Source organism: Anas acuta, chromosome 6 (assembly GCF_963932015.1).
Source record: "Anas acuta chromosome 6, bAnaAcu1.1, whole genome shotgun sequence".
NCBI classification, from domain to species: domain Eukaryota; kingdom Metazoa; phylum Chordata; class Aves; order Anseriformes; family Anatidae; genus Anas; species Anas acuta.
Genome location: NC_088984.1, coordinates 26324911 through 26342615, shown reverse-complemented (window position 1 = coordinate 26342615; position 17705 = coordinate 26324911). Strand labels below are relative to the sequence as shown.

The following is a 17705-nucleotide window of genomic DNA, read 5'->3' as shown; positions in this document are numbered from 1 at the left end:
TTGTCAGTGATTTTCTTGAATTCATCAATCTCAATCCAGATTATGATGAACCACATACCCACAAAAAATTACAACCAACGCAGAAAGGTTCTTGGGAATACATTGTTCTGACTAGTTTTTCCTCTGCTCCCTGTCTGGTTCAGCACTTTGATGCTCAGTCACTGAGTGGTGCCCAATCTATATCCTTTGTATTTTTCCTTCCATACTCCTCCCTCCAAGGGGGTTCGCATAGTTCAACAACAACCAAAACAAAACAAAAAACCACCACAGAATTAGGTTCATTATTGAGTGCTTTGTGATGTAACAGTGAAGACCCATCCATTTCAGGATTTGAAATACAACACAGAGGGGTCTTGTCATCTTTCTCACTGCCAAAGTTTCTGATGACACCACCAAAATACAAACGAATACAACCACCATCTTCTGAAGAATCTCAAATATAAGCAATAACTTGGTTAACCTGATGAACACTAATGTGTACTAATAAGAGAGAACTAAGAGATTCCTAAGAGAACCTAGATGATCTAAAACACACTAGTAAAAGCATAAAGACAAAAACAAGTATGAGCATAGCATGAGCAGAGCTTGATTAATCCTCATAACAAATTAACAGATCAAGAGACAAATGAGTGCATATATTTGGTGATGCATAATAATTACCTCAGGTGAAACAAACTGTAGACGACTTGAGCAAAATTCCAAAAAGAGAAAAGCATTAGCAACTAAGCTAAGTTCAATACCTGCATGATGAACTCTAATCAGCTAGCATGTACCTTAGAGGCCTGGCAGGTGCAAAGAAAGCTGGAAGAGCACTCCAATTCCTTTCCATGATGAGACCATTCTAAAAATACACATCAGTGCCAGCCAGCAAGAGAAGAAACTACAAAATGGCATACAAAAGCAGGTGACGAGGAGGGCTCAGAGGGGAAAAAACGCAGACAGACAATTCAAGAAGCACAAACATACCAAGGTGAAAGAATCTCCCATGAAAGAAATGAAATGATGACACACAGAACAAGACTGAGAAATTAATTCTCTTGCATGGAAAAGACCAATTTTATGTGCTCTAAAAGAAAAGGTGATCTTTCCAGCAAAACCCTGGCATGAGCCAGAAAACCAGAGTCCCTGCTCTGACAGACTTCCGCACATGCTTTGGGTATATAACTTCATGCCTCTTTCCTGGAACCCCACCTCTATAAAATAAGATATTAACACTTGTTTTTTCTCAGGTATTTGTGAGGATAAGTGCTGAAAGATTACAACACGCAGAAATTATTCACTACAGCATTTTTATTTTATACTGTTTTGACAAACAACTGTAAATTGCAGAATTAAAGTAAATGATTATTTGCTTTCCTCAAAACTGAAATGGAAATTTATTTTTGATGTCTTACCTGTCACACACACATCTCCCATATGACACTTTTATTATATAACATGCTATTATATCACTACAGTTTCTCAACAAACACAACACACTGGACAAAGCGTGTTGAATACCTGAATTCCCTTCCCCTACTCAAAAAGGTTATTTTAGCACAACCTTAATCTCCACTCAATACTAAAATTTAGGCTCATGATGGGACAGGAGACTAATAATAAGAAAACACTTTACTGTAAATTTGCCAGGTCAAACCCTTATTATCAACACTGAGGATTTGAATGACCGACTTTGTGATACTATACACCAAAATTAACAAGTCAGGCTGCAGTAACAAACGTAAACTGCTTTTTTAGGCAGCTATTTAAAGGTTTGTGTGTTGCTTTTTTCTGTGTTTGTGTTTTTGTTTTGTTTTTAACTTCAGTTCAGCCATTCAGGATTTTCCTTGTGATTTCAGGAACAATAAACCCCAAAACTAAACATTAAACTTATTGAGAACACCTAGTTTCTTCTTAATTTCAGCTATACCGCTATCAAATTCTACCATATTGGCTTCCAATCCAGATTATATATTTACTTAAGTTCCATTCAAAATTTAGACTGGTCAAAATAAAAGGCATTTCCCAAATTAACAATATGAACCCTACCACCTTCAGTTCTAACAGCACTAGCCATCTGTGATCTGCTGTAAATGAAGAGAGGAAAAAGATGCATTCAATCTGACTACCCTTGTGAGGTAATGCACAGGGAAATACTGCAAATATTAGCTATAGTTTTCACAGTGTATAAACATAGAAATAAAATCTACTACAGTATATAGTGAAGTAATAACCTTACAGAGGTGACATTTTAACTGGAAAACAATTGTTTTAGGATTATGTGGTTCAGCCAAATGTTTATTTCAGATATAACATCCTACGTAAGAACATCCTCTATCTGTAGCCATTAAATACTTGCAAAATTGCAAACCACTAAATATACAATAGTAGCATACCTCCTGCATACCCTACTATATCGCAAACACAAGTAAAACTTTCCATACTCGCCAACCAGGGTAAAAGATTGCCATATGCAAATAAATTCTTCGGTATATGCACTGAGTGAATTTTTAGAATGGGAAAAGGGATGAGGAAGAAGAGATCATGATGATAATGAGCACAACACAGGTGCAAGTGGAAGAAGTCAGTCTTGACTTGCATATTGACAAAACATGCTCAAGTCAGGGCCGCACAGATGTTCCTACCTGACAGGGAGCCGGGTCCTCTGAGATGACAACACTTCTGTAGGTCCACTGAGGTTCATCTCCCCATCCTCAAAGGATCCCTGGGAAGCACCCTGTTGAGAGATTTCAAAGTACATTTTGAAACTAAGCACGTATTTATGCATATAGAACACTGACTGTGTGGATATTATTGAGACAATACTTGAAAGAGAAAACGCATAGTAAGTAATGTCACCTCCCTGGCAGGGAGGTCCAAAAGGCCCATTTTGTATGGAGTGTACACAACAACTTTCACAGAAACGGGAGGACATCTGCAGTCCTGTTTGCTCACTCCAGAGTCCCACCACACTTCTACTGACATTCTGGTTTAATATGCCAGAAGGCCTTTCCCACCACCTCAGGAAAGAGAGGAGTGAGATTTTGCATCAAGGCCCTGTATAGTCAGTAGATTTCCTTCCCTTAACTTCACACAACCTAACAGGACATTCAGAATCTCTCAGCTCGTTACAAAAAGACAGAGTGATTGATGAAACTAGCCACCAGCCACCCTGAACTTGTATAGGGCTGGCTATGGTATGCTTGGGCACCTGTCTTTAAAAAGCTGCTCCGTGCTGACAGGGAACACTTCAGGCTGAAGGCCTCCACAGAGGTGGAAAAGCTACCAATACTGCTTTCTCCCATGCCACCTCCTTGCTTATGATAGATCCCCGAAATCTCAAACAAACTGCTTTTTCTGTCCCTTGGCAGCTTTACTCTGGTAAAGACATTTTCACATTAACTTCACAGAAAATGAAATTACGGAACGACTTGGCCAGGCACAAAAATGCAGTGCACACAGGGACCTAACATTAACGCTAACACTCTTTAAAATTATTAACTTTCCTTTCCTGATCCTTAGATTCCACATGTTTGCATTTTTTTTCCATACTGGAAAAGGGAAAGAGGTACCAATGAGATAAGACCACTGTCAGCAGGTGATATATTAGCTTTAATGTACTGTACTTCGTTGCAACCCTCACAGCAATAATGTAAACACAGCAAAATCCGTAACAAAGACCTTCTTTGGAGAGGTCACTTCTGCCAACTCTGCAACAGGAATATAGCTGGAAGACATAAATCTTCAGCTGTCAACACACTAAGAGAATTCAGTTCAAAGCTTGATCTTAACTAGATAAAGCCAAAAGTTAATCACCATTTTTTTGTTGCTACAGTGGTACAATTTTCCAATGTATATACTTGCCATATCAAGTTGTGTCAAGGCAAATAGTAGCAAATGTTATAAATAAATTCCAAACAACAAAGCCAACTAGTTAGACAATTTTATTTTCTACTAAAGCTTTACGGTGTATATTAACATTTCCAGTTTCTCTCAAAGGACAGCTCTACCCAGAAAGACAGCTTTACAGGTTCGGTGGCTTCAGTCTCTCAAAGATTTGAGGAACTTATTTCCAATTCATAAGTAGAAAGAAGGTTGTAGGGAGAGGGGACTGCTTTTGTTTCAGAAAAGAATCATGACCAGACTTGCAAGCAAACTTTTGTATTATAAATCAAGCTGGATTTCTGTCCCTCCTTTCCCCTCCCCTTTTGTTCACTCACCACCACCATGTCTTTGAACCTATTATCTTGGCAGCAATTCTCTTTGCATGTTAATCAGAGCACAAGCCAACAGAGTTGGCTTCCACTGCAAAGCCAGTATAGCTCACTGAAAGTAACTTCTGTCACTAATGGAAGAACTATTTGAAAAAAATGGGTATTGAGTGCATGCCATCTCTTCCAATCCCTCTTCGCAGTGGAACCACACGTCAAGGAGCAATTCTTGTTGTATGAAGCATATTCCATACTAACCTCATAAATCACAAACTCAACCTCAAGCAGCAAGTTAGCAACAGAAATCTGACACACAGCCTTCATGTGTTGACTTCATCTTGAAAAAAAGACAGAGCCTTGGTAGCAGCAGATGCCAGAAGGAGACAGACCTCGTTAACTATAAGCTCCCAAACCTAACCTTTTTTAGCTAACCAGAGAAAACATTGGTGCTACAAAGGGTATTCATTTTGGAAAGTTGAAAATAGCCAAACCATGAGCAGATTTTGGGGTTGTAAATTAACCTGTCTCCTTTTTCTTCCAGACATTGGCTGCAACACAGTGCTGCTCAACACATGAGTGAGAACTTGCTACTCATGCCTCAGAACAGTTTTGCTATTTAAAGCTTCTCTTGCAGTCTACTCAAGTCTGCACATGCTATATTACTTCTCTATTTCTGGGCTTTTGGGTACTGTTGCTTTTGGTACAGCGAAGTTACATCCATAGTTGTCCTCCTTCCCCCTTTCCTTGGATAACTGAGATTTCAAAGCAACGACAAATATAGATACCAGAACATGATCTCATCTCATGTTTCTGCTGACTGATTCACACGTTTAAAACCCCATTTTTGATCAACAAGTCTAATGTCATACTTGGAATTAGATTTATTTAGTCACACAGCACAATGTTGGCAAGTGCACAGCTACGCTGCAAGATAAGTAAAAGGTTGTTACACAAAGATGGCAACCAACTGTTCTCTTTTCTGCTAAAGGTAAGATCTGCAAAAGATGTCAGCAAGCTGGAAAATAAGGTTGTTATAGCTAAGAGGGGTATCAGACCTCCAATAGAGGTCTTCAAGGACAGACTTTAAAATGTGTCAGAAATGTTTCAGGGCATGTTTATTCCTGTGTTAGAAAAAGTGGTCCAACCTTGTGAAGTGCCTGACAGCCACACATCTCCACTGTTCCGTAAGGGAGAGCTTCAGAGAGGAATTAGAGGATGAAGTTTGGAGTCCAAAACTTAAACTACAGCTTTTTTATTTTTCTTTAACATTCAATGCTAAAGGCTCCTAAAAGAGTAGTTACCCACTCCTGAGCTGGGCCGCTGAGGTTTTACAGACTTCAGAAATGCCACAGGGAGGGTTCAGTGTCATACTCCCCTCCTGAACATCACCCCCAGCTTTTATTTGAAGGCATACAGTGCTCACACACCATAGATTATGGCATGCTAAAATCAGTAAACACAGCTAAATATATTTAAAGTCTTAACTTATCGCAGAAACACGAATCATAATAGTAATTCATAATTGGGCTCTCTAAGAATGACATTAGATTTCCAGTCACGTAATAATCACTACAAATGGACAAATTCCTTTTATACTTCAGCATTTCATTAGAGCCACAGTAAATTTAAACAGATATCTCCTGCCCAACAGGCAGAATGATAGCAAGCCAACGATGCACAGCTATTAGAAGACAATGATCCAAAACACACAAATTCTTAATATCTTGTTAATAAAGATCAATTGCCAGTTTTTCAATAGTAGCAGAATTAATGACACTGACTCCCAAAACTTTACTCACATTCAGCTGCCAGTGTAATATAACAGAATTGCAGTTTTCAGTTAGGAAATAGGAGTAAATGCAAAAAGGTGTGGTAAGTAGAAAAATCAAGAAGGCACATGCATCTAAGAAAAGTGGCATAATTATTATTTTTTAATTTATTTACATAAGGATAATTTTAATTAAGCGTTTTTTTAGGGCTGCAAAAAGCTTGTTTTTCAAATTAGGACTGGAACAGAAGAGAGGGATCCTATTAAATAATAGCTCTCTGCAAACAACTATAACCCAAATGCTTGAAAGTATCCCGTATTCATTGCATGACAGTTCTTGAAATAGGTAGATGTGTATGTGTAACAGTTGGAGTAACAGAGTATATGCCAGTAACGTTTTCTACTCTGCAAGTGTGCACCATATTCCCAATTTAACTTTCAGCATGGATAGTATTAGCTCCCAAAACAAATATGCTGAAATCAGTAGAGCATCATACTGAGATTAGAGTATGAGAAATGCAGAAACATGCCCCTACCCTTTCCTCTCTTTAAAATGCTCATTTGACAAAAACAAACAAACAAAACAAAAAGCAAAACAAAACAAAAAAAAAAACCTCAGAACTCCTTGGAACCTATCAGCTTAAATAAAAATGAGAGTGGCACTTTTGAACAGAGAGATTAAAGTATTGGTTTCTGGCTAGAGAAGAAGAAAGGGATAGACAAAATTAGCTCAAAACAGTCAAAGCTCCTGTTTTGACTTCAAACAGAGGGAGCAGCCCTGAGCAGCCAACACAGCAGAGGGCTGCCTGACAGCAAGGCCACTGACCGGCCCTGCACTGTGTCAGGCCATTGCTCTGCTTTCCTGCTATTGTCACAACTAAGAAAAGGTGTATTTTCAAGTCTTAGAAAAAAAAAATCTGTACCTGATCAGCTTTCCAACTAAACTCTGATTACAGTGTAGTTTTCCATTATCTGTTACTTCAAAATAAATTTTTCACTGAGGGTCTCCTATAACAATATTTTGTGTATTCACTCAAGAGTACACTATACCACATTGTCAACATGACAGATCTTTAGAAATAGTCAAGAGCCACCAGCAGGCATAGAAGGGCTGTTATTCACCTCTCTGACAGACTCCCAATACTATTGTTAGAACAAGATGCAAGTTTGCAGGTGATTCCAAACTGCAGACATATCACTTTTGGAAAAGCTATGTAGCTGGAAAAAAAAAAAAAAAAAAAAAAAAAAAAAAAAAAAAAAAAGTCCTTTTCTATTTGGAAAAGGAATTCTTATTAAACAATAAGCAGCAGTAGACAAATCTCAGAACTAGATGGGAAGTTTAGAGAAACAGTAACTCTGTGTAAACAACTGGAGAACATCCTGAGTGCAGGGTATACTTGGAGTATAAAGCAGTCATCAAACACTAACCATAAAATTGAAGGAAATAAATAAGATCTATTAATAAGAATTACAAATGGTACCCACTCAAAGTCTGGCATATCCCAAGGGAAAATATCTTTATTTCAAACTTTATTTTAATGGCCAAGTTAAAAGTGAAAATATATGCCTTAAGTTCCAGTTTATAATATTGTATTCCCAGAGGAGGTCAGGCTTTTAAAACAAAGGAAAGCCCTCCAGACCCCGCAGCAGAAGGTCGCGGAGCAGAGCGGCAGGTCGCAGAGCTCGCTCTCCCTGCGTGGCCAACGTGGATCCTCCTCCAAGAAGGTTCAGTGGCAGTTCAGGCCCTACCAACACAACAAACAATCGGAGGCGAAGAAAGCTGGGGGTGAAAGGGACGCTAGTTTACAAATGCAGGAAATGTCTCATCGACTGCTCTCACAACAGACAGCCCCAATTTCCATATTTAAAAACTGAGCATTTTTAGCAGCACTTTCAGGATCATGTGAGCATTTCTGACAGCCAGAAAGAGTTTAAAAAGCCACAGCACTATTTTTAGCTTGAAAAATCAGCACTTTCATAAATATGCCCAAACCGATTAATAGCCACTACAAAGGTGTTTACCTTTACTTACAGCAACAAACGCAACAGCTGACATTGCATACCAAATACCCCAAACCATCTGGCTCAAGGAACATGTGTAAATGCTGGGTTTTGTTCCATAAGAATATAAACAGGCACAGGGTTAAATACGTTAACCTTATTTGAACCCACGTTGCACACCTCTTGATGTAACGTTCAGCACATGGACATGGGGCTGGTTGGGCCGGGCCGCGGCCTGCTGGAAGGCCGCAGAGGTTGTGAGCCTGGTGGGGATCCCGGCCAGCTTGGAGGCCTGCTTGCCCCACAGGGACCCGGGCCTTTTGTTACCCTGCTCCTGTCACCCTCATATTGTAAAATGAAAAATGCAGCAAGCCACAGCTTTCAGCAGGCTACACAAAACCAAAGTCACTCATACGCTGGAAAGGAAAGCAAAGTTTTTGTCAGTATCTGTATTTCACCTGCTTACCTAGTTACCTGCCCACCCACACAACTTCACATAATAACCAAAAACACTTCCTGAAATGCATTTGTAAGCGGAATGGTTTGGTACCACAAAAGCTAGTATAATAATATTCCTTTAAAAAAATCAGATGAAATTTAAAATATCACTTTCCTTTTTTGCTTCAAAGTGTGATGAAATAACTAACAAATACTTTTAAAACTAACCGATAATAGAAGTTGAGTAAGCTGTTCAGTATGCTCTTAAATGACATTACAGAGCTTGTCCGAAAGAGAAGTTTTGATCAGACATGCAAGCTGTCATACTTAAACAAGTGTATTTATAATCACAACTGATTTATCTAAATTTAAAAATTCATAACCATCTAAAATCCCCACACTATAACTATCATTGCTATATCAAGCACAGAAACCAAGGCAAAACAGGCTGATAAAAAGCTGCTAAGCTAAAAGAAAAAATATTAGCATTTGATACTGTGTATTCCTTACTTTTCCAGTGGTCTGCTTGATTTAAATCACTCTGCCTCCACAAAACGTGACGAGTATTTTTAAACAGCTTACAATACTGCCTTTTCACTTACTGATTAATCTACATCATGCTCTTGACTATTCAGAACGAAATTCATTTTAAATGGATAATTGATGCAATTGTGCAGTATCTGCAAATGCAATTAATCACTTGCTAAAGATGATTTTTAGGCAGGCAACAAATACAAAAATAAGAACCATGCAACTTCTTTCCGTGTTGTCAACTGAAATGTATTCTGCTGGACTCGTAAAGGTATTTTTCAAAATCAGAACAGCTGTACATCTTCAGATATTTTTAACACAATATGCAAGTGGATTCATGTTTAATTAGCACAACGCAAAGACAAGCTGTAATACAGTTTGGCTTTCAGCAATTACATGACAGTTTGAGGAACCATAACAGCAACATTTCCCCTCTCAACTACCAATGGGTGCCTTGAATGTTGTAGTGAGCTGGTCTTGGCACTTGCAAAGATATTTTAAGCCAAGGGCATAAATAGACGTGCTCCTGGGAATCAGTCTGGAGTAGATTAAAAAATTATTCCACTGAAGTGTTTGCTACCAACTCTCTGCTGAGGGTTATCCTCGCAGCTGATCCATACTGGTGGACTGCATACTTACTGTTTGCTCTTCAGTGCTAACTCCTTCCCTGGCAGGTCTACCTACTCCGTGCAACTTCGCACTGGGGCAGATTAGGTGTAACCGAACCACATGCACAGTTCAAGTGATGTACTCCATATCATTGTGAAAAGTGGGACAGGAACATCTTAAGGATACATGGCCATTTCCAAAATGATTGTTTACACCTTAGAGCAGTGGTCAACAACTGCAGCCAAATCAGTGGGAGGGCACACTGGGAACAGTAAGCAGTCTCTCTCACACCTAGAAAACAGGGAAGAATACCTCATGGGCTTAATCATGGGAAGCAATATCCTCTACCCTCCTAATCACCACTGGTCCAAATTCAACAGGTACCTTGAAGCCACTGCCTTGTACCTGGGCAAAATATTGTCAATATCAAACAGCTCCCAAGGAGCACAGGAGTCAGCAGGAACCAAACCAGGAGAGCCTCTGTTCTCTGTGGACAGAAGTGACACCAACCAGTCTCATACCTCTTAACCTCCAACAAGCTCTTCTGGAAATGCCCAGCTTTGCAGCATAAAACACACTTTGCCAAAATCAACCTCCAAAGTGTCCTCCTTACCCCAATTTGTTTCCAGTCTTAACCATTAAAAATGTAGCTCACGAACCTCCTGAAACTGCATGGAAACAGCAACACTTCATTCCTAACGTCATGAACAAACAGTAAAGTCCTCTTTTTAGGAGCAGCAAGGATCGGTTTAAGCCTGGAGATCAAAACTATTGCATTTAATTTTGGTCATGAAACTTTCCAAGGGTCCTTGGATGGGAAATGTCTCTCTAACACCAAGTTAGAAAAAAAGAAATTTCCACTAGCTTCAACAGTAGTGGAGTTCACACCTTTATTGGCATTTGGTTTACATGGCTGAAGGGAAGGAAGAGGCGCAGCGAGAGTGCCTGTGTAAGTACTTCCTTCGGTGAAAGGCTCAGAGGAAAAGAAAAATGAGAACAACCACAGTGAAGTCTCCAGAAGTAGCTTTCCTGCACATAAAACTCTGGATTTAAGCCCAACATTTTAAGAATTTCCAGGGTGAGGTGTGAGCAATGTATTTTCCAAAATAGTATAAAGCAGCTTTTAAAAGCATTGATAGTATATTGATAAATATTTGGATTTAGCACCTCTACTGGCCAAGAACCAATTCTTGAAGTAGAAGGAAAATTTTCAGGAGAGTAAAAAAAGTAACTACCAGAAACATAAGTAATATGGTGTTTGCAACTTTTAGAAGCTGTCAGTATTGGAATAATTACTGCAGTGATGGAGGTATGTGGCCAGTCATACGACGACTAGTAACTTTATAACAGATAATTATTTATTAGCCCTCCTTCCCATTTATCATGTTGATTTTAATTGCTCTTGCTTGGGTGGGCATTCAAACATATATATATATATATATGTTACTGAATGCTTCAATAGGGCTTTTAATTACTAAAAACACATTAGGATTCTATAAGGTCTACAGTGGATTAGAAAACGAACCTCTATTTTCTTCAACAAGAAAGTGTCAGGGTCTGCCCAATATCAGATAGAAATCAGTTGACCAGTACCTATAGAAAGAGCTACACTCAATGCTGAGATTTTTCCTGACTGGAACTATATTCATAGGACAAAGTAGCAGCAAAACCAGGCAGAGAGTTTTGCTGATTTAAATACCCTTTGTCTGTTGCTGAGTGTCTACATGGTCTTTTGAAGACTGGAAGATCTCTACCTGCATTGCAAGCCAAATAGAAACTACAGGACAGCATTTAGCAGGTCACTGTGAGAGTTAGGTTATTATTTCTGTCTCAGAAAGATTATTAATTTGAGCTCATCCATGCTAAGAACTTTTTAAAAGATTTTGGCAGACCTAAAGCATGAGTACTCTTGTGCCTAGTTGTTAGAAATCAAGTAGATAACCCCTGAGATTCTACTAGTGTAATGTTAAAATATTAATATTTTATTTACCTCTTACTGTTTTAATTAAAGGCTGTATTTACTGTCCAGAAATCTATGGCTCTCTTATTTACAGGGACCATGTAGCAATGCTATCAACAATGCAAGACAGTGAAGAAGTAGGTGTTTCCAAGCAAAAACTTATAATTTCTTCTGTATCACCCACTTGGAGACAGAATCTGTATTCAAAGAAAGTGCACAACCTTTGGACATTTGAGCTACTGTACAAATTATATGGGGGCATTCCCATGGCAACAAGCATCATTTTAGAAGTGCTCATAATTAGCACCACAAATGCACATTAATCCCTTCTCTTGGTTAGAAATTGCCATGGTGCAATTAATGATATTGCAAAAATGGGAAAAAAATCACATTTCTGCAAGAAAATCCAGCAAATTTTCTCAGACCAAGAGAATATCACATTATCTTCCCTAGTCCGACTCACTATTTCAAACCTGCCAAGATCTTAAATTGACAGAACCATTTACAAGAGATTTGCAAACTATATATCTGTATTTTTAATCCTCTCACTTGCACAAAGAGGAACTACTTGTATTCCTTTAAAAAAATGAAATCTTTGAAAACACTATACAATACACTGCAATGATTTCTTCAAAGCATTACTTAGTCAACATTTACAGTCTTATCTAGGCATTCTTGCATATAATTCCACATCACCATTTCGCCCCAAAACAGAATTCTACTTACACCACATAAAATCACTAATTCTGAACACCTGAAAAAAATACATATATATATATATATATATACACATATATATATATATATATATATATACATATATATATATATACGTATATATATATATATACACATATATATATATATATATATATATATATACAACTGTAGCTTCTGTACCGATCAAAACTTTCTCCAGCCACACCAATGTGCAGTCAATATTATCTTAAAGGCTGCTAGGGAACATGTTCCATCTAAACGCTTGATGAATAAATGACATTCTAGCCTCACACCTCTATTCCTTGCAGTAAATCCCTTATTGAATTTAGCTGTCTTTCTCAGTCCAAATGAAAGCTATGGATATGTGGGAGATCTCGATGCTGCTGCCATTGCCTATTTTGATATTTAGAGGAAAAAACAGGGAGAAGAGGGAAAAGGAAGGTAGATCAAACAATCAAATAAAAATCTGCCCTCACCACCACCACACCAGTGACAGTGGGAGGGGATAAGGAGGGTTTTCAAAATTCAAAAACCAAGCCAGTTTTCAGAATCAGTAGAGGGACTGAACTAAAGAACATGTGTGTTACTTCACTGCTATCTTGCGCATGTAACGTATCACCTGAAACAAGTTAGGTTGGTGACACAAGTCCATAGTTCTGTTGATTCTGCATCAGCAAGGAAAACCAAATCATTACCTTGCATCCACCTGCCTCAGCACTGCTCACAACCTGAGAGCACCAAAGTTAACTTCTGTCCAAGATCAGAAAACTTAACTCACTGCTTTGGAAACCAAACAGTAACGTCAGTAAAATGCTGTAGTGGTGTAACACTACCCTTTACCTTGCCTTAGAAGTCACTTTCATCATTAAGTCAGCACGACGGTCACTTCAGTAGCCCATCCAGCTGACACTTTGGAAAAGACCCAGCTGCCCACAGTGCCCTCACCTCCTCCTCAGACACACCTTTTTCCAGCAGCACGGCACTACCAGGCAGCACAACCCTATGCTGTGCCCAAGGCTGCCCCAAGCACCCGCGGCCTAGCCCGGGCACCGCTCACCTCCTCTGGTGGCACTGGCCATGTGCTACAGTCTGCTTCCTCCCTGTACAACGAATGCTAATAATTGCTAGTGATGTTACTACTGCTCCTCATATGGGATTATCACAGTGAAGCAACAGCACTGATTAATCAATTAGCATGGATTCATTAGAGAAGAGATGAAAGATAGGGCAATGTAATTGTGTTTACTGAACAATGGATGACAGTGTGCTTAAAAGCACAGGCTTTCTAATAATACACAGCCACCTAGCATGATATATACATAACATTATGAATATTTAGAACATTTTCACAGCAGAGCTAGAGAAAGAACAATCAGAATGTGAATGTGTGTGTGCAAGTAATGATGGAGCCTGAGGAACGCAGAGGGGAGAAAGTACAAGATATGGCACAGAGGGAGGTGAATATTTTAGCTTTGACTTCTTTGTAGAACAGTTAAATAATGACCTGCAGTCCAGTATGCACAGGTGTGTCTGCACAACACAGTAGCCAACAATATAAACAGTCAAAGATGTTTCAAACATTATTAACCACGCTGTGATAAGCAGAAGAAAATCAAAAACCAGCATGCTTTTCTAACGAAACACCAACACAGCTCTATAAGAACAGAAGCATATAGAGTAATTTTTTTTTTCTCCAGATGTCTTAGGTGTGCATCCTTTACTGCTCACCCTTGACAGAACCTGAACACTGAACTGACATTAGCAATGAAAGACCATGAATACCAAGCTCCCAGACATGTCTTATGTTTTGACCATATGATCCTCTTTAAGCACTAATTTTATATTTGAAGATCCCTTCTTTTGTCTAATGGTAGTATACAGACTGGCCAGTAAATCAAGAGATGAGAAGAATTAATTTCTTGAAAATATGGTGCAGTATAGAGTTACTGAAATATAGCTCATGCTGCAATCTAAAACAATAAAGACTAAACAAAAATGTAACAGCTTACAGAATAAATGTTTTGTAAAAAAGCTCTGGCAAAAAACATACCCACCATACTCCATGAAATCCAAAATCTTCACAGAACTCAAAGATCAAGATCCCATGAGAGACCCAATCTATAGCGTGACAGGGATTTGAATGCTCTCAGAGACCCACTCATCCAGTGTTTTCCCAAGATACTGCCACAGCGTGCCAGGGAACCACAGTTTGCGATTAGTGCAGAGCTTCCTCGGCTTGGAATGCAGCCCTTGAACACAAGGTACTAAAAATTACATTGCTTGTTTAGATTAAAGGCACTTTCATTCCTGCTGGGAGTTAAGTATTCCCCCCTTAACTTTGTGGGCTGCAAATTTATTTACTCTTCAGTACATTCAGGCATTGAGTTAATGAAAGACTTATCAGCTTGCTTCAGTCTAAGTGGCTTACTGGTAACAGTCTGAGCATCATCCTGCAGCCATCTAATATTTAACCATTTTCTCCCTACTATAAGTGATGTTGAACTCTCCAAAGATAGTTTTGTTTATGTATATATCATTTTAAGTTGCAGGTGAGGTTCATCCAAAATTGTCTCTGATCACGGAGACACTATGAAGTCTCACAGCTTATCTCCGTACAGGAAGGAATTATGTCCCTTGGAAATCCTCACCTCCCTTTGGCTTTGGGCATTTTCCGAACCAAATTCTCAACAAAACCTGCCCTGACACTAACGACAGAGTCATCACGACAACCTAAGAACAAACCAACACAAATCAGCCTTGCCAGATCTCTATTTGACAGGCAAACCCCAGCATTTTGCATTCTTTAAACCTAACTCTAAGAAAAACCTTGTCAGAGGAAACCCAGGTCTTTAAGAAATTGTGAAAGGACCATGGGAACATCTCAACCTAGACAGCACCAAACAATTGAATATGGGTTAAATGTTGTCTGAATCTCTTCAAGGAACTGAGAGTTGAATGTAAGAAAACATACCGCCCTACACAAAGCCCTTGATCTTGATCCTAATTCTCAATGGAAATTAAGACAACTGCATAGCATTTTAATTCTGTGCAACCGTATACAAAACCTAATTTTAGGATCTAAAATTACAGGCACGGTGGTGTTACCCTGAATTTATGAGTGGATATTATTAATAAATCTGAGTTGACTCCTATGAGTCAAGACATTACTATCAGTGGCTTATCTTAAACCTAGCAGGTAATTTAAACCAGAGGCAGATCACCTTAGAGTATATTGTTATTTCCAACAAATCCGTATGAATCATAACGGTATTTTCAACCTCTCCTAGGATTTTGAAAAGTCATCTGAAACTAACCTTTCATAAAATGATCTGGATTCATGTTAATTATTAACTACATCTTGAAATAACAGCACTGGTTAGTAAATAATTTGACAGTACTAAAAATTGCAGTGGAAGAAAACAGGACTTATCACATGGCTGAAAGAAAGCAGGGTGAACAATATACGTTCAAAGATGTATTAGCATATTCACTGGGAATAAAACAGCACAGTAATAATAAAACCATATAGATTAAGATCAAGATATAACACTTTTTTTGTACTACTGATCAGATTATGAGAGAGCAAAATTGTACAGTGAGATCCCTTTTTAAATTATTTAGAGAAAATAAGTAAAAGTAAATCACAAAGTTAACTTCATTTTCACACTCCAAAGTTGTATTTATTGACAAAACTGCTTTTTTCTACAGTTATAGATGGGCTTAACTGCACTACAGTTTTTGATTGATAGCAACATGCTTAATTGCAAGGACAAATGTCAGAACACATTGCTGCTCCTGAGGTGAGCACGACAGGTGACATGAATAAGTGAATAATTCTTAGTAAGACAGGAACAAAAAATAGCATAAGCTATTAACTCTCCTAATTCATGTATGTGTTCCTGGACAAACATGCCTGTTTCTCTGATTTTTCTCACAAGCAAAGTGAATTATGAATTAATGTGTGCGTATACACACACACACACACACACACACATATATAAAGGCTTACACAATAAATTCCTGATTTTTATTTATTCCTATTTTAAAATAAACATTATCCCTTATACATCACCAGTTTCCTATAAACAAAATATCCCCAAGGTATGGTCAGTATATAAGTGGTTTCCGCAAAGTAGAAGGTAGTAACAAGCATCTCCTTGCATGCTTTTATATAGCTCCATCACTTCCTAACCTCTCCACAGAAGATGTTCAAGCAGGTTTCAGATCACCAGAGAAACTACGCACCAAGACAAAACAGCTCTCTCATTTCCAGTTCCTTCATATGAAGGACCCTGGATAATCTACTGCCAAGACTCCAAATCCAAAAGCGTGGTGCACACAGCAAAGTGCAAAGTAAAGTCCCAAACTGCTTTCCATACTCTACAGCATAATGAACACAGTGAGACACAGGAATGCTGTCCAAGTGTGCAGACGTAAAGCTTTCACTTCACTATTCTACTTAATTGAGATTTTTAGAAATATTTTGAATAGTTATTAAAATAAGATAAAGTTTACTTTCTCCTTTTTGGGTTAAGAAACTCAGAATTTATGCAGTCATTTAACATTTAAAAGACATTGAATCACATTCAGCAAGATAAAATGTGAAAGCTTTGCTTTATGAACCCCTTGTTTCAGCTGCATTGCTATCTCCAAGACTGCCATTTATTACAGCTCACCAAATAACAGAATCCTACTGTGCTTGGTAACTGCCTTGGATTAAGCTGCTTCCTTCCTTTGTTGATGTTTGAGTCACTTTGTCTCACACAACGAGTGAAAAACAGAAGAAGGTGAAGCAAACTATAGTAAAAGCTGTTTCATGAGCCAACATAGTGAAGGTGCTCTTGAAAATAAGGTGACTAACAAACCTGTTTTACGTATGAGTAAAAGTAGCCTATAAATAAATTTTCAGGCAAGCTACAGGTCCATGCAAACCTCTGATGACTTTGAAACATGTCTCCTGTAGTTTGTCCCAAACTGCAAACCCCATTCCTCAGATTTCCTCATTTTACTCCACTGGCTTTTTTGTTTTGTTTTTAATGCTACATAGGAGAGTGGAGGTCAGAATTAATAACGTGATTTGTGCTTGTGACATGCTCAAGAACATGACAGGTGCACAAAGGAGTGAAAGAAGTCTTGGTGCATTTTGATACTTTATGATGTTTCTGAGCTAAGGCAGACAGCAACAGATTGATTTAATGATTAGCGTATCCTTAACTTACAGTTTCCTTGACTTTTTAAGAAAAGTTAGGCTTTAAAACTTCACTACAATAAGCTTACATACATAGCGCAGACCAGTTTTACTAGTTAAATATTTCAAATATTATTACTTATGAATAAGACCAACATGAATTATCCAGGTCTGATTACAATCAGAACTGCTCTTCAACCAGAAATGCTGGAGGAGCAGCAGCATTTCTACATTAGTTGGGATGGATAACTAGTTTTATTTCTTGCTTGCTTGCTTTTAAAGAAAATATGACGACTTATC

General features: G+C 38.3%; 1 protein-coding gene across 6 annotated transcripts in view; it reads right to left on the bottom strand.

Moving 5' to 3' along the window:
• PARD3B (par-3 family cell polarity regulator beta) overlaps positions 1-17705 on the bottom strand; it is a 399577-nt gene that overhangs the window by 237524 nt on the left and 144348 nt on the right. For all 6 annotated transcript variants that reach the window (XM_068685930.1, XM_068685929.1, XM_068685927.1 and 3 more), the window contains one exon: positions 2625-2716. In XM_068685930.1, coding sequence (XP_068542031.1) covers positions 2625-2716 — 92 coding nt within the window. The remainder of the gene's footprint in view (positions 1-2624; positions 2717-17705) is intronic.